Source organism: Lampetra fluviatilis, chromosome 22 (assembly GCF_964198595.1).
Source record: "Lampetra fluviatilis chromosome 22, kcLamFluv1.1, whole genome shotgun sequence".
NCBI classification, from domain to species: Eukaryota; Metazoa; Chordata; class Hyperoartia; order Petromyzontiformes; family Petromyzontidae; genus Lampetra; species Lampetra fluviatilis.
Genome location: NC_136296.1, coordinates 13,523,163 through 13,541,966, shown reverse-complemented (window position 1 = coordinate 13,541,966; position 18,804 = coordinate 13,523,163). Strand labels below are relative to the sequence as shown.

Below are 18,804 nucleotides of genomic sequence, written 5' to 3'. Positions count from 1 at the left end.
TCCTCCGCCCCCCTCCTCCTCCCGGCGTCACTCGCGACCCCGCGACCAACCTCGCCACAGATCACGCGAACATCCTTGGGAGTGGTCGATCTCGAGCTGGGATACTCGATTATCAACGAGTATTCACCACTAATGGGGTAACGCCGAGTTTATCCGATTACTCGAGAACTATAATGGGTGAATTTACGAACCATCGGACTCATCACTGGTGGGACCCTAGAGCTGGGACATTGAGATTATGTAAGTGACCGATTGCGGCCATTCTCTCTCGATACGCATTAAGTGCCCCTTGGTTAATTCACCAGACATCGTCAGCGATAAGTGAAGAGAGGAGCCGTGGCTCACGTCGCGTTCGCTTTGCACTCGGGTTCATCATCACCACCTGCCACGATAAATCCACGACTGGTCAGTGACTGCAGGTGAACCGATGTCATCGCTCCATCGTCCATCGACTGTCTAATAATTATTATAATAACAATAATTATTATTAGTATAATTATTGTTATTGCATTGACCATCGCACATGCCGTGACCCGTCTCGTGGCCGCACGGCGCGTCCTGCCCACGCCTCCTCTGCGCTGCCGCTCAGCTTGTCCTCAGCTTGCGTCTGTGCGCCAACCCACGTGCCAACCCACCCTCTCTGCGAGTCTCTTCTGAAACGTGACAACCAACAAAGAGCCAAGAGCGAGGCGTGCGACATGTGCACGCTTCGCCGAAGTCTTCTGAGTTGAAATGACGTTCCTCCACTTTCGAGGACATTTAACTTAAGTTGCAATTATTTACAATCACAGAATTAATACGCAGTTACGCGAAGGGAGGAGACTAATGATGTCTTGATATTACAGTATTTAAGTAGCTTCTACTCTGCGCAGCCGCGCCGACGATGAGGAGAAAGTCGATGAATAACTGAGAGAGGAGGAGCGGAATAAATTAGAGAGGGGGAGGAACTTCGGTGACTGGGAAGGGGGAGGAGCTTCGGTGACTGGGAAGGGGGAGGAGCTTCGGTGACTGGGAAGGGGGAGGAGCTTCGGTGACTGGGGAGGGGCTTCGGTGACTGGGGAGGGGCTTCGGTGACTGGGGAGGGGGAGGAGCTTCGGTGACTGGGGAGGGGCTTCGGTGACTGGGGAGAGGCTTCGGTGACTGAGAGGGGGAGGAGCTTCGGCGACTGGGGAGGGGGAGGAGCTTCGGTGACTGGGAAGGGGGAGGAGCTTCGGTGACTGGGGAGGGGCTTCGGTGACTGGGGAGGGGCTTCGGTGACTGGGGAGGGGGAGGAGCTTCGGTGACTGGGGAGGGGCTTCGGTGACTGGGGAGAGGCTTCGGTGACTGAGAGGGGGAGGAGCTTCGGCGACTGGGGAGGGGGAGGGGCTTTGGGCCGCGACGCGGGGCACCTCCCGCTGTTTTTGAACTCGGCGGGGCCATTGGGCGCGAAAGAAACGCGAAGTCGGCCGAGTCCTCAGTGACTCACACGGTGGTCCACCCCTCCACCTCGTGTCTCCCTGCGTCTCCCCGCGTGTTGCCCTGTGCGAAAGAGAGAGGGGGGGATAGGCGGAGCAGCCACCGTCCGTGGTCTGGTCGAGGAGGCGGCGCGGAGGGATGAAGGGCCTCGCCTCGGCCTGCAGGGCCATGCAGAAGCGCAGGAAGCCGCATCTCAAGCTCGCCAAGGGCGCCGAGTTGATGGTGAGCGAGGGCCGCTGGAGGAAGCTCCGGAGCAGGGGTCTGTCGCCCGCAGCCCGCCGGCGGGACGAGCTCCGCGACTTCGTTGTCTGCGGGTGGCGCAGCGGCCGCCTGAGCGCCTCCCAATGGGAGGTTAAATCCTGGTTGGGGGGTGGCTCGGCCCAGCGTCTCTCAGGGGTCGATATAATGAAGTTCCCCTTCATGGGGAAGATCTACAGTGGTCGTGCAATGGATAGACTCGCCTGCGCCATGAGAATGTGGAATTGTCACCACTGCCTCGGGGTTGGAAATGACTTGCAGCCCGCGGCTCGCGAACGCCGGCATCGTGTCCGCGCTGATTAGAGGTACCCAAGTGGGGAGGAGGAGGAGGGATCTTTGCCGATTCGATCCTCGGGACATTACCCCCCCCATTGCTGTAGGAACATTGGCAGTGAGGGACGCAAGTGACTGGGCGCTGTAGGGAGGGTACTGGGTATCGGTACTGTACAGCTCTCGTGTCGATCCACTGCTGGATGAGGGGGGGGGGGTGTGCCACCAAACCCCCCACTGGCTCCGCCAGTGCGCAGGCCCATGATATTTGTCTGTAATAATACAAGAGTATTGGTAAATATCTGCCTTAAAAATGTCCTGGAATTGATGTATGTTATGTTCCGCATATTCCTCATAGACCCATGAATCCGAGACAGTGGTAGCAGAGTACTGCACTGTGGAGAGTCCTCACAGGAAGATGGCTAGATTTGAAGCTTTCGTGACTGCAGGAATCCATACTCTTTGGTTCTTTCGGTAAAGTCGGACGCTTGTGTTGTACCCGAAACGTCGTGATGTATTTTATACCTACGTGACTTTACCGAAAGAACCAAAGAGTAGGAAGATGGCTGTTGTGCTGCCTGCCCCACAGATGGCCCTGGACTGCATGTTGATGCTCAAGTCGCTGGCCCAGGAGGCGCATGCGGCGGCCGTGGAGGCGAAGAGCTCCACCATCACGGAGGAGCACATCGCTGCCGTGTGGAAGGTGAGGCCTGGGCTCACTGCTCGAAATAAAGCAAATTTATCTTGCAGAAATAACCTTATGCCTGGACCCCACACCTTCCCAGAAATTTATTGAGGCTAAGGTGACATGCACTGCCTGCCTGTTAATCCACTGCTAAATGAGAGCCTTGTCACGCGGGTTGTAGTTTTTTTTTACCATGTCGCGCCAGTGCAGGTTGAAGGTAGGAATGTAGTTGCCGGAGCGTACAAGTACATGACAACAATCGATTTTTCTGCACTGCACACCATATTGCCCACAAGCACTATGACCTGTCTGTACATGATGGTTACCTTTCCAAGCACTATACAGGCTCAAACCTGTTTAGATTCAGAGATCAGATGCATTCTGGGTGATTTGATTATTTGTAGTCAGAAATATGTTAAATCGTTGTTTTGTGTACATGTTTTGGAATTTGCTGTTTTTGCTGTATTTATTTAAACGCAGGTTTCCCTTTTAAAATGCAATGGCCATCCCAGTGGAATCTTACCTGGTCATGCTGCTAACCTTGCTGATATTGTTTCAGATGGTAAAGAAGAAAACCCACGGCTGAACTGGATGTGACCTCTATCCCAGGCAGGACTAACAAGACTATGGATCCGATTAGATCAACCCCTAACCCCAAACTCACTTGTAGAATTTCCACCTGTCCTGGTTTTCTCAGATGTTTTTTTATGTGGCTGTCCTGGGAAACATCTTCCTCGGGTGTGAAAATTCCCAGTTTGTCAGTTGCTTACTTGTACCCCACCATTCAAGACAATCCATTTAGATGTGGTTCTCCCCTCCTCCACTGTTGTGATGCTTTATTTGTCCTCGTGTTTTGTATGAGGTGGCAACCCTTACCTGCCATTCCGCAAGTTATCTGAAAACTGGGGCAGTGGTGGGATTCGTGCTGAGGTTACAATATTGATTAAAAAGTCAGTGTTATGTTTTGAACAGGTTGGGTCTTAAGAGGTGTTGCTGTGTTCATATTATGTTTGTGTTGAGCATTAATATTAAACTTTATCTACATTGTTTTGTATCTGGTATGTGAATTGTGGAGGGAAAGTGAATGAAAGGTCAATGAGACAATGGTCTGAGTCCTTGAGTAAAAATGGTTTGGCAAATGAATACAAATTATACTTGATATTGTCCAGCAATGTGTTTACTGGTATAAATGGAATACTAAAAACATGTGTAGTGTAGCACAAGTCGGAGATGAGCGAGTTTCAGGAGGCACCTTTTATTGTAACACCTTTCTGGCCGTTCGCACACAGGCTCGCCTCCTCTCTTGCTCACGCTGCCGTACAGCCCAGCCTAGACACAACCCTAACCGCATTGCACCGACGGCGTCGACCGAGACAGCTAACCACTGTCCAGCCGCGCAGTTATCGCGTGAAGGCGGCAGCGGCGAAGACAACAGCGACGACGAGACGAGTCCACTCCCCGAACCGGCAGCCTGGAGCTCGCGCTCCGCTCCTTTTATTCTCCTCGGCGCGGCCTGGGTCCGCGCTGGCTCCGCGCTGGCTCCGCGCTGGCTGAGCCTCCCTTCTCGAACCCACTCGCGGGTTCCAGGGGCTTCCCGATGAGGTCTTCCGTGACCCTTGCCCCAGTTCCTCCGCCTTGCCGGCATGCACACCGTGTATGTGCTCGACGGCGTGTGCGCTGTCACCGCAGTTGCCGCTGCTGGACAGCAGTCGGCGCTGTGTCACTACAAGTATCCTACGATGTGGAATGTGGTAAGTAAAATCTTGACGTAAGTTATTGTGACTGCAGGAATTCATATTCTTTGGAACTTTCGGTAAAGTCACGTATATAAATAAATATACATTTGATATCAAAGCAAAAAACCGACGACGTTTCGATCACAACACAAGTGGTCTTCATCAGGCGGTGGGGTTTTTGCTTTTCAATTTATTAATTTTATTTCATTTTTATTTTCTATCTACGTGACTTTACCAAAAGAACCAAGAATATTCATCTGCATACTTGGACTTACATTTCAACTCGCACAAACAGAATCAGAAGTTTATTTCTCGAGTAAAGCACATTGAGATAAGCTCCTTTTCAAGGGTGACTCGGTCCGGTAGATATCAAAATATTGCAGATTTTTTAAACACCTTAATAGCAATTGTAAAATTACACACTTAAGTGGTTTTAATAGTTTAAATGACAGATGGCAGAATGGAGATACCAAGGGACGAAACTTGGTGGTTCCCAGCTGCATTAAATGATTTCTATATAAATTTTGTGCGAAATCTTGAAACTATTAATGGACGATAAGACGCGCTTCGGAAATGTTTAGGACTGCCCAATGGTAATAACACGTGGGACAAATACAGAGCAGTAGAAAGCAGAGGTGTGGACTCGAGTCATGTGACTTGGACTCGAGTCAGACTCGAGTCATGAATTTGATGACTTGCGACTCGACTTGGACTTGCATAACAATGACTTTGTCCCACCTATGAGATGTGGACTCGAGTCATGTGACTTGGACTCGAGTCAGACTCGAGTCATGAATTTGATGACTTGCGACTCGACTTGGACTTGCATAACAATGACTTTGTCCCACCTCTGGTAGAAAGAGCGCTCGCAACAACACAGCCACGCGTGGCCGGGCAGTCCGGAGGAGTGGAGGCGTCGCCACTTCCAGCGTCACCGCGGGGCCCGCCGCTTCCGTCCACTCCGATGACGTTTCGCGTCCACGACGTACACGCGGTTCAAGTTCAAGTTCATTTATTAGGTATAGCCCTGTGAGCCATTCAGCTCTTGAATCGGGTGCAACCGCAACAAACAAAAAACAAAAACATGAACAAAAAAACATCTTAAAGTGAATATGTGACTAAGTGCAAACAGAAAATCCAAGAAAAGACAGCAAAATATTGCAGAAAAAACACCGTACACCAACGCTGTGTGCAAAAATCCCAGTGGGATGCAAGTCAAACAACAACAACCACAAGACAGCTTAAATTAAGGCCATCAGTCTAACTCTGTACTACAACAAACAAACATGGCTAAACCAATACACTTTTCGAAATCACCAAAATAAAGCCATGAAAGCAATGAAAAAGCAATCATAGGAACGTCCTGGTGACGTCCTGCAGCGTGCCGCCGACTCGCTTTATCGCGTGGACGAGATGTTTTGTTTGTTTCTGGACGGCCCTGCCAGATGCTCGCGAGTCGCCCAATGGGGGCCGCGCAGCCGCCGTTCGTATTCCGTCTTAAAATAAAAACAATTGTTACCGCGCGGCTCTTCAGTGCGCGCTGCGGCGTCACGTCCAAGCAGGCCGCGAGCGGCCATGTTGGTGAGGGAGAGCGGTGCCACGCCCCTCACCCCCTCCCAATATGGGCGCCTCCCTCCGCCTTCCCAGGGACCACGTGGGCCAGGCGCGCCGAGCGCCTCCCTCTGCCCTTGGCTTCAACCAAACAGCGAGGTGGGTTACCGCGGCCTACGGCGCTCCGCTCGGGTCCTCGCAGCGCTCCCTACACGTTCCCGGTTGAGTCTCCAGGCCGCTGCAGGACCCAGGTGGGACCCGGCACCCTTTAGGGTCCCGTTGGGGTCCTGTACCCCTGTCGGGGTCTCTCTATCTCTTGTTTAACTTGGGGTCCGCATGGCGACGGGCGACATCGGCTGCTCGTAGAGTCGCCCGAGCTTCGCACCTCGGCAGCAGCGCTTAGGGAATCGTCACCTGCAGTCGTCGCAGCCTCCGGCTTTTACAACACTCGCCTTGTAGACTCGGCGCTCTCAACCGACTCGTAGAGGTTACCGAGCGCGCACAATGGCACGTCGACATAAATGTTCAGGTTCGCCCACCACGGATGAATCGCCGACTTGCGACGGACGGGCTCCTGTAGCTGAGGCTGTTGTTGCTGACTGCTGCGCTTTTGTTGTTAGGCTGATGCTGATGTTGACATCGACATCACGAGACTCGAACTGGTGTCTTTAGTTCTCAACTCGCTCGACTAAATAAACTTGAAACGTATTGCTGCGTCACTTGACACCCCCCATATCCCATGCTCGTTCCTCCGCTAATTATCGGAGCCCCGCTGTCTGCGTGATGGGTGCAGGAGATGCCGGTCCCCGTGGGCTCCTACGGACAGTCCCAGCAGCCCAGCTGCTTCGACCGGGTCAAGATGGGCTTCATGATGGGCTGCGCGGTCGGCATGGGGGCGGGCGCGCTGTTCGGCACCTTCTCGGCACTCAGGTGAGCGCAGCTGCGGTGATGTGTGTGGACTTGCAATTCAGAGGTCGCCATTTCGATCTCCCATCCCAGGGACTGAAACAATGCTGCACGTGTCCTACCGCCTCGCCCCAGCCCACCACTCGGGTCACGTGTGGTGGGGTACATTGTGGGTACTCTCATCGCTTCCAAGACGTCTGGCGAAGCGTGGACGAGTGGGTCAAGAATGTGTTTCTCCCGCGTGAGCCATTGTGGTTTTAAGGCAGGGGGCACATTAAAGTACCATTAAGCTGCACCGCTCTGCTGATCAAGACTGCACCGCAGCCGCTTATGACTAGTCGGTGTATACTGGTTCCCGTTCAAGCACGATCCAGGCGCAAACGCCACTGATCTCTCCAGATCTGACGAGATCGGGTGCATTCAGGGCGATTTGCTCATAGGCCATGTGAGAACTATACTCGTGTCACGAGTTGAACTTCAGCCAGATTGTTGCCCCCTTATCGTCGTGATGTGCGTGCGCAGGATGGGGCTGCGGAACCGCGAGCTCATCGGAGGCATCGGCAAGACCATGCTCAACAGCGGCGGAACTTTTGGCACCTTCATGGCCATCGGCATGGGAATCCGGTGCTGATGGCGTGGCCCTCCCCCTCTGCTACCAACCAATGTTACCGACTCCTTGAAGCACCGGAGGCTGTGTGAGCAGCGGTGAATTGGGATTGTTTAGACGGAATGTGCCCTTGCGCACGTAATTCTCGCACCCATTAAAGACTGATGCAGTTTCAGACACAAATGGACAAACATTAAATGGGAAAATTGCATTTGATTTAGCTATCACTTCCCTTACAGATTAACACTAGTTATTTGTATTATTTAATCGGCTTCTCCCTTCCCCAGTTAAATTAGCAATTATGAATAGTGAGTCTCCCACATTACTTTCCAGTTGCCAAAAGATTGACCTAAAGTAAAAAATATCACAATTTACAAAGCGTTACACAAAGTAAACTGTTACGGGAGGCTGAATACCAGGAATCGCTCCTAAGTCTGCATAACAAAATTAAATCTTAGAAAAAGTTGCTAAATTTGTCATTGGCCTTTTACATTTTATCACCAGGGAAACTAAAAAAGTGTAAAATTTAGTGACAATCCCTAAAATTGTCACCACTGTGCATTACTCCACGTACTGCCTCCCACAATCATGCCCACAGCAGATACAATTAAATCGAGGGGACCCTCACTTTATTTTAACTTCCTGGGTGTTTGGTGGGGGGTCAATACTGCCAATGCCACGACTGCTGTGATTACAGCCTTATCGTGGTCCTGAGCCCAAGGGCGTGCCAACTGGCAGGGGTAACCACCTACACCCTGTGTCGGTGCTTGTGTTGTATAGCTCTCCGTTGTGCTTTTGGATTGTCATCAAGTTCCTGGTATATGAAGCAAAACGTCGAACCTCGTTCCAAACAAAGTGAAAATGCATTGGAGAGCTGTAAATACCTGTTTGAAATCACTGTGTTGTTGAGTCTGCAGTCTGGTGGGATCTAAATAACTTGGGGACACGGCTGCACTATCCAGCAACCTGATAATAAAATGTGCACGGCTTTGCAATCGAACCGAAATAGACGTGAATGTGGTTCCGATGTAAATGCAGGTTCTCGCAAGTGGTGGTGGACATATTCCAATAAAATGCCTCTGACCAAGAAGTGTTGTGGCTGCATCTGTATGCCTGGTAAAAAGTCAAACCAAGTAGACATCTGACACCACTTTCATTTTCAATTGTGGCCCCTTCATTTCCTCATACCCAATTGGCTTGTGTTGCTGGTGAACACAGCACAGATTGTGTTATCAGTGTCGTGAGACTAAGATTCCGGGTCTCTCGTGGTGCATGTTAGAAAATGGCCCACAGAAGCAGATATTTCAGAGCTACCTCTGAAATACCTCCATACAAATGAACTCTGGTCCACGCAGTAAGGGACAACACTTTCCCACCCACTCTGCCACTTACAAATGTTCGTCATGATAAACCTTTTTTAATCAATTACATTTTTATAATTTACTCTTGATTTGAAGTTTTCGTGACTGCAGGAATCCACTCTTTGGTTCTTTAGGTAAAGTCACGTAGTTAGAAAAATAATTAATAAATCACGTTTCGATCGCAACACAAGCAATCGTCATCAGGTGGAAATGTACAGCAGTTACTGCTGAACAAGAAAGGGCTGCTGCAACAACATGTTATATATCGGTATGAGGTGGGTCTCACCCAAGGGTAAGTAGGCGGGGTCAGAGATGGAAAGGAGTCCGGTCCACGCACGCACAACAGCTGCGTTAAAGGGAGAGATCGGCATGTTAATGTAAACGTCGTCGTACGCACGAGTTTAATGGGAAGCCAGTGGAGGACACGGAGACAGGCAAGTGAGTTGAGACAAAAATGAGTACGGCCAATGACGACGCGTGCCAGGTTGTTTTGTAGTCTTGAAGTTGTATTTAGGCTGCCAGAGGAGGACCGGACTAGGATGGAGTTTCAATAGTCGAGGCGAGACCCAACTATGCAACATGCCAATGTGTTGCCAGTTTCAGTGGAGTTGAGGGGACGTAGGTGTCTGAGAGCCTTAAGGTGAAAGTTACATGAACTGATATGATTGGTTTGACGGTCAAAGGATAAAGTTTAATCTAGGATGACACCGAGGTAGCTGAAATGATCGGTGAACCTGATGCTGTGACCAAAGATGTGTCTGTGTGTTGGGAGCGCTGATGAGTTGAGACGTTGCCTGGTACCTAACATGATGGCCACTGACTTTGACGGATTAAGGGCAAGAATGTGTGCGAAGAAGCACTGTTGCAAGGCAGTGGTGCATTCCGACAGCCTCTCAAATCCAGACGCATTGGTAGAAATGATGGCGGTGAACAGAATAGTGTCGTCCGCATACGAGTGGTGCTTAACACCGAAAGCTTGCGATGAGGCGGCCGATTGGGGAAGTGTTGGCTGTGAACAGCAGGGGACCAAGGATGGAGCCCTGGGGGACGCCACAATGCTTTTGTTTCAGATGTGGACGAGCCCACCCAGACTTAGGATTGCTGATCAGAAGGTACGACAGTATCCACTTGAGTGCTGAGCCAAATATACCTAAGTCGGATTTCGGGAGGGAAGTCAGGAGCGAGTGGTTGAGGGTGTCAAAGGCTGACGAAATGTCCAGACTTACAAGTGCAACGATGGAGCCGGAGTCAATAATCATTAAAATGTCATCGAGCACTCTGGTGAGTGCTGTTTCTGTGGAGTAGTTTTGACGGTAAGCTGACTGGAAGGAGCAGTAGTTTGGGGAGGAGGTGATTGCTTGTGTTGCGATCTAAACGCCGTGATTTATTGTTTATTTTTCTACCTACGTGACTTTGCCGAAAGAACCAAAGAGTATTTATAATTTAATCTGACGACACCAAAAGCTAAAAAGTGGAGGCACAGCGACCTGACATAACCCCCAACAGTAATGTCACCGGGCTTCAGGGTGACGAGGGACAGTGCGCAGTGATGACATAAAACAGTTCTTAATGAAATCGAGGAACTTTAAAGACAATCACTGGTGCACTACGAATGTGTACCAGAGAATGAGCACCCGGGAACGAGTGGCACCGTCTCGTCATCTACACGAACGATAGAATCGATAAGATAGGGAGGGACATCTTTCCCGTGTTTGCATTCAAATACAGTTTCAGATTTATGTGGTAGTATGAGGTCACAGGAAAGGACATGTGAAATGATGTCCCTCATTGCATTAGTTCTGTACTTTTTCCACTATAAGTAGTGTCACTTGGTACCGGTTGACATTACTTTTGTTATCATAATATCACGTTATATTATCACGTCACATCAATATTAAATGTATCATAAAATACCAAAAAGGATGAAAAATTGCATTATCATTAATACACCTGTTTACTAACACACAGGAAAGCATCAATGAGTCTGAAAGCTCTTTATTAGGAAGGTCCTGCCAGGTTTACACAACACGGGGCAACAATTTCTGTTCTCCGATTTAAGACATTTTCAATGGGATTTTTCAAATTTGGTCCATGACACGGACACATGACCTCTTCTTCGAATGATATCCTGGGATCTTTAACATTACAGTAATTGTGAAGCAGATGGAATGTATTTTATGGATGTGCCCACAGTGTTAACCAGGGCAGCCAGACGGATTCAAACTGCAAACTTCTGCAACAAGTGGCAAATTCAAACCTCTGGGCTGCATCATCCCTCTACTGAGATTTTAAATGTAGAACTCATCCCTGCGGAGTGAAAGGCAATTTCCACGACAAGGGGGCCGCTGATTCCATCACGAGCTGGTTTCCTCACGGCGCCGGCTCTCAATTTCGCAAAATAGCACTGGGTCAAACTCCAGGTCTTCCTCATGAATGTCCACATTATCACAGCCCACGACAGGGCACCTGTGCCCAGCACACCATGCGCACACAAGGGTTAATAAGGTCAAGATGCAGCCGATTTTACCGTTGGTCATTTTGTTACTTATTTAAATATCTTATATTTATGAAACAATGCAATGATCAAAGTTCCAATAGTATTATTACTGGCCCCTGGCTCTGCTTGTGAGGCAAAGTGCATCATAGTTTGGTTACAACTTAGTAAACAAACATTTGCAAGTGGAAAACCGCCCATATCCAACGTTGGCATGGCTCACGTGCCAGTGGAATGAATCTGGCTCGGGGGTCAAGCAGAGTAAGGAATGGGATTTCTAATCTTCATTATACCTTGCATCAGTGATTACTGGTTCATTCTTAGCATGTAACATCGGTGACATGGTTGCTCCGAGGTGGCTCAGCGTGGCCTTGGCGGAGCTCGGCTGTGCAGTGGAAAAGTGGGAAAGGACTTACTTGATCGGCCGTTTCTTCTTGCGCTGCTTGTTGATGAACGCCTTGATGGCCGACTCTTCGTAGCTGTGTTGGCACTTCTTATTTCTCATCGGCCGTCGCATCATCACCTGAAAATGCAGAACGTACGACGGACGGGTGGGACAAGATCAGCACCAGTTCCCTTCTCCCCCTCCTTGCAGTGGTGGCAGATGGATAATATTGATGGGGCACGAAGGCCCGGGAGGAGAGCTCATTTATTCCTGACGTATTTGAGTATCGTTACTGATAAAGGCATGTGCAGCAAAGCGAGCGTTCAAAGTTGCGATGTCCCTCTATTGCCCAGAAAGACACCGAAGCGCGGGTGTCCCCTACTTGCTGTAGGAATGCGTAAATCTTGTTGTAACTGCTGCACAGCAGGTGGCAGGGACAGGACCTATGGCAATAATACACTTGCACAATCACTCACAGGAGATTACAAGGAGCTAGTAAAGCAGCTTTTGTTCCGATTATGAGCAGCTGCCTGTACTTGATGGAGTGAAAAATGTGACATAATAGGCAGTTCACAAAAGGTGTTGTTTTTTCTCGGAGCCAGGCCCCATGAACCCCTAATGAGCAACCACCACTACCTGCTCCATGCACGAGCAGCCACCAGCACGGTACCGTCGAGGCTGACCACACCCTGTCCTTGTATTGCTCATACCGTTGTTAAGGGGCATGTGAGGGTCTGCTGCGCCTGGGAGAACACCACATCCTCCTGCATCTCTCCCTCCGCGCCGTTCCCTTCCACTGTAACACAGCAGCACCAGCAACTTACATAAACGACGCACGGATTGCATGAGGGAGGGCTGGGCACGATGAGCGATGCCTGGGTGAGGTGATGGGTTATGCCTGGGTATAGTGACGCTTGGGTGAGGTGATGAGTGAGTGACACCTGGGTATAGTGACGCTTGGGTGAGGTGACTGGTGAGTGACACCTGAGTACTGTGATGCTTGGGTATTGCGACTGCTGGGTGAGGTGATGAGTGAATGATGCATTAATGAGGTGACTCCAAGCGTTGTGAGACCTCCCAAGCGACCCCTATGGGTGCAGTGAATGATAGGCAATTCTCAGTCAGTCGCTGAAAGATGTTTTAAGGTCCAGAGCAAAATGCCAGATGAGACCCCACGAGATCTGAAATGCCCAAGTATAGCTTACACAGGCTGTTGGGCAAGGTGCTGTTAGTAAGCACCTACAAAGTTTGGCGTGACGTACTAGGGGACGGTGTGGCCAGCACCATAATTGGCTGCCTTTGAATCCCGAGTGCTCATTTTTACACACCACACCAGACTTTCATTGTAAGGCCGAGTTGCCGTAGGAGAGGCCCAGGACTGGTTCAAATATTTGCCACTGATGTGGTCTGCAACCAGGATCACGTGCAGTACGCTAACCACTACACTGACACTCCACTCGGACACACGCACCCTGCTGTTTAAAGTCTGCGATGTGCCGCTGAAAGTTAAGGAACCGCTGGTCCTGGCGAGGCTCGAAAGTGGAATCCGTAGTCTCCATGCGTGCTGCAAGCAGCTTGCTAAGGTCCTCCGCGGGGTCACTCGTCGCCTGCTCGTGCTGTCAGGGAGAGCAGAGACTGTGTCACGCGAGGGAGAGAGAGGACAATGACAAGAGAGGGCGAGGAAGGGGACAGGTGACGAAGGAGCGTAAAAGAGAGTCGAGGGGAAGGGGTGTAGGGATTGACGAGGGGAGGAGAGGGAGCTGTGTCCGTGCCCTGCTCACCTGCTGCTTCGCGTCGTTGACAGCCGAGAGGAAGCTGTGAAGATGTTTGTCAACGGTGAGAAGCTGACACAGCGTGTTCTGGATCTGCTCGATGATGGCCTCGTCACCTGCTCACATCAGCAGCACAGTTCACCACAGAAACGCAGAGAGCAGCACTAGAGCAGCATGTGTGTACGTCTGAAAATAAACATGCTCTGCAAAAGCCTAGAGATTACGACCTCTGGAGAAAAAAAATCACTGCCGGTTCTCCTTCTTGGGTTGTGTCTGAATACAATCTGATTCCTACCGCTTAAACTGGAAGGCGAACTGGCAGTTAGACGGGTAGTGATAAGGGTGGTAGGTGATGGAGTATTTGGGGTAGGTTTCTGGGGTAGGGTGGAATGACAGTGGTACAGGTGTGTTTCACTGCGAGAGTGGTAGGGTATGTGGTGTGGTTAGTGAGAGGGGTAGAGTATGAAGTAGGGTGAGGGTACAAGAGCAATGTACATGCATAATTCTAGATTTGAAGCTTTCGTGACTGCAAGGATTCATACTCTTAGGTTTTTTTTCGGTAAAGTCACGTAGGTAAAATGTGGTTGCCACTCCCCGGCAACCACATTCAGATAAGCCCCTCCCCCCTTAACTTGTATTTAAGGGCTTGTCTCTTGGATTTTTCCTCACTTGATACAGTAAATTTAGCTGTGACGGCCCCACCTGATGACGGAGACTTGTGTTGCCTCCGAAACGTCGTGATTTATTATTTTACTTCTATTATTATTTCTATTATAATTTTTTTTTTACCTACGTGACTTTACCGAAAAAACCTAAGAGTATGCATACATAATGTACGTTGATTACCATATGAATAACCATACCGGCAATGGATTTCCATTGCAATTTATATGCATTAACTAATTCCCCTCTTCGCACGTGAAGGTCTCATAAGTGACATTATTATCTTGACTTAACGCTTTCGTGACTGCAGGAATTCATATTATTTGGTTCTTTCGGTAAAGTCACGATGATAGGTTCAAAGAGGCGAACCCCCTTTTCCTGATGACGACCGCTTGTGTTGTGATCAAAACGTCGTAGTTTTTTTTCTTTGAACCTATCTACGTGACTTTACCGAAAGATCCAAAGAATATGACATTATCATATTTATCCTTCTAATTAAGGAACTTAACAGGAAGATTTGTCCACAAATCTGACTATCCGCCTAATGGCGAAACGTCGTACTCGGATTGTAAATATTGTGGATTTTCTCTCCCAACACACTGCTGTGCTGCTCCAGTAACGAATTGGCACGTTCTGTTCACGTGACAAACCTTACCAAATGGCTGTGTCGGGTGGTGGCGGGTCTAACGACACATTTATATCTAACCCAAAAACACCTCTTATGGATGGTACTGGTCGCGAACGCCGACCACGCGTTAAACGGAGTGAGAGTGGAAGCGATGGGGGAGGGAGGAGGAGGGGTGGCGGGGGGGGGTGATGCGCGCGTGCGAGCACCGCCGAGCTTGGCCATGTCGAGCGCCACCGCCACGGCGCGCTCCACGCCGTGGTCCACCAAGCCGCGCGTCTCCCGCAGCATGGCGGCCGCGCTCTCGGCCATTCGCTGCGCCGCGGTGGCGCGTCGAGGGGCCATGGCGGAGGAGCGTCTCTTCCTCCTCCTCCTCCGACTGACGCTGCTGCTCTTGCGCCTGCGATTAATTGATGCAATAAGATTTGAAGCTTTCGTGACTGCAAGGATTCATACTCTTAGGTTTTTTCGGTAAAGTCACGGTAAAATGGTTAAAAAATTACCTCTTTTCTAGCACCCAAACTGTATTCACAGATGGTTGGAGGTCAAACAGTGTTAAGATAACAAAAGAGGTTCCACAGGGTTCCATTCTCGGTCCCCTCTTGTTCTCTCTTTATGTAAATGACTTGGGCACTGAACTGGATTATTCCAGGGTAAATCTTTTTGCAGATGACACGGTACTGATTACTGCTGGCCGCTCTCCGGATGACGTGATTGCTAAGCTCCAGAGTGATTTCAACAAACTACAACATCAGCTAGTTGCTCTTAAACTAGTCCTAAATCCTGCCAAAACCAAGGTGCTATGCTTCTCACCAGGACTAAAGCGGGAAGTTATTTTCCCCCCAATTACATTCCTTAAATAATGATCAAATAGAACAAGTCAAGATCTATACGTATCTTGGGGTCATCCTGGATTCAAAACTGAATTTTGAAGATCACATTGATTATATTGGGAAAAAGACAAAAATTTAAATTGGTTTTCTATATCGACACAAGCACTGCTTCCCCCCTATGTTCCGTTTGGAATTGATAAAAGCTACCATACTGCCTCTACTTGATTACTGTGACATCGTGTATAAATCAGCCCCAAGTACTGTACTGAACTTGACTCAATGTATCACTCGGCCTTAAGATTTGCATTGAACTGCCCATTAAGGACTCACCACTGTGATCTCTACATTGGGTCAAACTTAACATCTATGAATGTTCGACGGCTTGTGCACCAGATCTTATTTATTCATGATGTACTTACAAAAAAATCCGCAGATTACCTGCTGGATCTCCTCTCTGTTTCAAAGAACAAATTTGACCTAAGGTCTACACTAATTTATCAGCTTAATATTCCCTATTGCCGTACATATACTGGAGGAAGGGCCTTTGCTATTGATGCCCCCAGGGTCTGGAATGCTGTTGCAAATAAATTGAAACTTGAGTCACTACCTATGAGATCTTCACTCAAACTGCTCTAGAGGAGTTGTACACCCCTAGCTGCCAGTGCTATTCAGTGGTCTAAAATAAAATGTTTTGCTCCGGATGATCGCTACAAAGTACGACCTGTGTTTTGATTTAGTGTGCTGATTTTTAAGGTGCATTGAAAAATTATAATACTCCAATTGATGCTCCTGCTGTTGTGGAGTGACTCATGCAGCCAGCTATGGCTGCAGGGTTTTGGTAGTACATGTTGTTCATGCCATTTATTGTGAAAATTCCGTCACAGTTCCTATGATCACTGTTTCATTGCTTTCATGGTTTTATTTTGGTGATTTCGAAAAGTGTATTGGTTTAGCCATGTTTGTTTGTTGTAGTACAGAGTTAGACTGATGGCCTTAATCTAAGTTGTCTTGTGGTTGTTGTTGGTTGTTTGACTTGCATCCCACTGGGATTTTTGCACACAGCGTTGGTGTACGGTGTTTTTTCTGCAATATTTTGCTGTCTTTTCTTGGAGTTTCTGTTTGCACTCAGTCACATATTCACTTTAAGATGCTTTTTGTTCATGTTTTTGTTTTTTGTTTGTTGCGGTTGCACCCGATTCAAGAGCCGAATGGCTCACAGGGCTATACCTAATAAATGAACTTGAAGGGGAAATAAATAATTAAATTTTAGAAATTATAATAGAAATAAAATAATAAATCACGACGTTTCGGAGGCAACACAAGTCTCCGTCATCAGGTGGAACCGTCACGGCTAGATTTACTGTCTCAAGTGAAGAAAAAAATAATCCAAGAGACAAGCTCTTATATACTAGTTAAGGGGGAGGGCCTTATACTGGTAGGAACGAAGTGGACCAGACCACCAATAGATTATATCGTCCGTCCGTCCGCGTCCGTTTGTCCGACAAGATGGCCGCCCGCTCCCCCTGCGATCTGTGAATTAAACAAGATGGCCGTCGCTTCCGGCGCCTCACGGCGAAACTTTTTGATCGACTGACTATGGGCGAACTCATTTATTCTGGTGGGTGAACAGTGGCGGGGAGGGGTGGAGGAGGAATTGATGATAAAAACAAACTTGCACCATCGTTACAGCTGCCGCGACGAGAGATGTGGGAGGAGAAGCGGCGACCGCTGCCTTGCAGGTGAGAGGTGCGTGTGTGTGTGTGCGCGTGTGTGCGCGTGCGTGTATGTGTGTGTGTGTATGCGCGTGTGTGTGTGCGTGTGTGTTTGCGTGCGTGTGTGTTTGCGTGCGTGTGTGTTTGCGTGCGTGCGTGTGTATGCGCGTGTGTGTGCGTGTCTGTGTGTGCGTGTGTATATGTGTGACTGTGTGCGTGCGTGCGTGTGTTTGCGTGCGTGCGTGTGTGTTTGCGTGCGTGCGTGTGTATGCGCGTGTGTGTGCGTGTCTGTGTGTGCGTGCGTGTGTGTATATATGTGTGACTGTGTGCGTGTGTGTGCGTGCGTGTCCGGCCCACTCGAGCGGCGTGATGAATGGGCGCTATTGGGCTTCGGATCGTTATTCACTGCGAACTGGAAGCGTAGCAACACAACTTCATTACGTGTGCGTGCGTGCATGTGTGTGTACGTGTATGTGCGTGTGCGGTGTGTGTGTGTGCGCGTGTGTACGTGTATGTGCGTGTGTGCGCGTATGTGCGTGTGCGCGTGTGTGCGGTCGATATCCCTGTACCGGTATTAGTATTATTCCTACCAGCCCACCCCGCAGGGTCCTGTTCTGAATGTGGAGTTTACCGATAAAACCCAAGAGTATAATGCAATAAGAGGCCATTTTACACTTATCGTACCATGTGCGCGTTTAAAACAAATTGTTTGAGTAAGATTGCAATGCAATTTTGTATTGCGATGTTGAGAAATGTTGCAAAGTTCTATCGTAATGAATGCAAATTGCTCCAGGATATTATGAATGGTGCACAGGGCTTCGTCGCTGCAGTGGAAATGAATACAAGTCAATGTTGTCGTCAGTCTTGTCGTGTACAGGAGTTATGTTATACGTGGAAAGTTTTAGTACCGTTATGGCTGTTGTGCAAGTGAATCGATTCTAAAGATAGTCTTGCAATTCCGTGATAGAATTAAAGGTGTCTTTAAGCCGTCACCATCATGCGTGAAGTGTACACAAAAGACACTCAACACATTCGTCAATAACACTGGCCATGAAACGGGAAAATATATATTACAGGCGACGTTTCGGACAATGCCCGCTCTTTGAGGAATAGCGCATATCCAGGACCATGGCCAGACGCGTCGCGTGTTACATGTTCCCGCCGCCGCCGCACGTGACAGTGTCACTGAGGAACACATAAAAAACTGCTGGAACGAAGACGATGCCGAGAGCGGCGCCACTTGCCCGAGTGGTGAAGCAGCCGAGGCGGCCCCGGGTTTCCCGCCACGAATCGTCGCCTGAAGTCGCCTGCCGTGTTGATGACCTCACATCCGGTATGGCGCGGGAGGGGCGGGGCAATAGAGGCCACGCCCATCACGATTGCCACGCCTTTTCTAGGCCTAGACCAATCAGCGTATCGCACAACTGAGCTACGCCCAGTAGCTGGGTCTTGTCCAATCAGTGACTCGCGGCTCGTTAGCCCCGCCTATCG

The 18,804-nt window shown here is 49.3% G+C and overlaps 3 protein-coding genes and 1 long non-coding RNA gene across 5 annotated transcripts; 2 read left to right on the top strand and 2 right to left on the bottom strand.

Moving 5' to 3' along the window:
- Positions 1-1,355: 1,355 nt before the first annotated feature.
- Positions 1,356-3,715, top strand: CENPW (centromere protein W). Its single transcript, XM_078866565.1, has 3 exons — positions 1,356-1,677; positions 2,573-2,686; positions 3,228-3,715. The coding sequence occupies exons 1-3, from the start codon at positions 1,594-1,596 to the stop codon at positions 3,252-3,254; spliced, it is 225 nt and encodes a 74-aa protein (XP_078722691.1). The 5' UTR covers positions 1,356-1,593; the 3' UTR covers positions 3,255-3,715.
- A 1,684-nt stretch (positions 3,716-5,399) lies between these two features.
- On the bottom strand, positions 5,400-5,974 carry LOC144938593 (uncharacterized). Its single transcript, XR_013637857.1, has 2 exons — positions 5,924-5,974; positions 5,400-5,448 (listed from the first exon to the last, which is right to left on the bottom strand). It is a non-coding gene; the product is annotated as an uncharacterized LOC144938593 (long non-coding RNA).
- A 66-nt stretch (positions 5,975-6,040) lies between these two features.
- Positions 6,041-8,558, top strand: ROMO1 (reactive oxygen species modulator 1). Of its 2 annotated transcripts, none has more exons than XM_078866564.1 (3): positions 6,041-6,114; positions 6,749-6,885; positions 7,384-8,558. In XM_078866564.1, the coding sequence occupies exons 2-3, from the start codon at positions 6,752-6,754 to the stop codon at positions 7,490-7,492; spliced, it is 243 nt and encodes an 80-aa protein (XP_078722690.1). In that variant the 5' UTR covers positions 6,041-6,114; positions 6,749-6,751; the 3' UTR covers positions 7,493-8,558. The 2 variants fall into 2 exon arrangements, with proteins under 2 accessions (XP_078722690.1, XP_078722689.1); XM_078866563.1 differs by having other exon boundaries at positions 6,081-6,206.
- A 2,267-nt stretch (positions 8,559-10,825) lies between these two features.
- NSMCE2 (NSE2 SUMO ligase component of SMC5/6 complex) lies at positions 10,826-18,660 on the bottom strand. The gene is made up of 7 exons (XM_078866562.1): positions 18,558-18,660; positions 14,978-15,168; positions 13,490-13,596; positions 13,180-13,324; positions 12,419-12,504; positions 11,740-11,846; positions 10,826-11,295 (listed from the first exon to the last, which is right to left on the bottom strand). The coding sequence occupies exons 2-7, from the start codon at positions 15,111-15,113 to the stop codon at positions 11,184-11,186; spliced, it is 693 nt and encodes a 230-aa protein (XP_078722688.1). The 5' UTR covers positions 15,114-15,168; positions 18,558-18,660; the 3' UTR covers positions 10,826-11,183.
- Positions 18,661-18,804: the final 144 nt, after the last annotated feature.

Excerpts from the sequence above, each read along its gene's own strand:
- CENPW (XM_078866565.1), top strand. The coding sequence starts at position 1,594 with ATGAAGGGCCTCGCCTCGGCCTGCAGGGCCATGCAGAAGCGCAGGAAG. Across the intron at positions 1,678-2,572 it reads CCAAGGGCGCCGAGTTGATG|ATGGCCCTGGACTGCATGTT; the intron begins GTGAGCGAGGGC and ends CCTGCCCCACAG. Across the intron at positions 2,687-3,227 it reads ACATCGCTGCCGTGTGGAAG|ATGGTAAAGAAGAAAACCCA; the intron begins GTGAGGCCTGGG and ends ATATTGTTTCAG.
- ROMO1 (XM_078866564.1), top strand. The coding sequence starts at position 6,752 with ATGCCGGTCCCCGTGGGCTCCTACGGACAGTCCCAGCAGCCCAGCTGC. Across the intron at positions 6,886-7,383 it reads GGCACCTTCTCGGCACTCAG|GATGGGGCTGCGGAACCGCG; the intron begins GTGAGCGCAGCT and ends GTGCGTGCGCAG.
- NSMCE2 (XM_078866562.1), bottom strand. The coding sequence starts at position 15,113 with ATGGCCCCTCGACGCGCCACCGCGGCGCAGCGAATGGCCGAGAGCGCG. Across the intron at positions 13,325-13,489 it reads TCAACGACGCGAAGCAGCAG|CACGAGCAGGCGACGAGTGA; the intron begins GTGAGCAGGGCA and ends TCTCCCTGACAG. Across the intron at positions 12,505-13,179 it reads CGCAGACTTTAAACAGCAGG|TGGAAGGGAACGGCGCGGAG; the intron begins GTGCGTGTGTCC and ends GCTGTGTTACAG.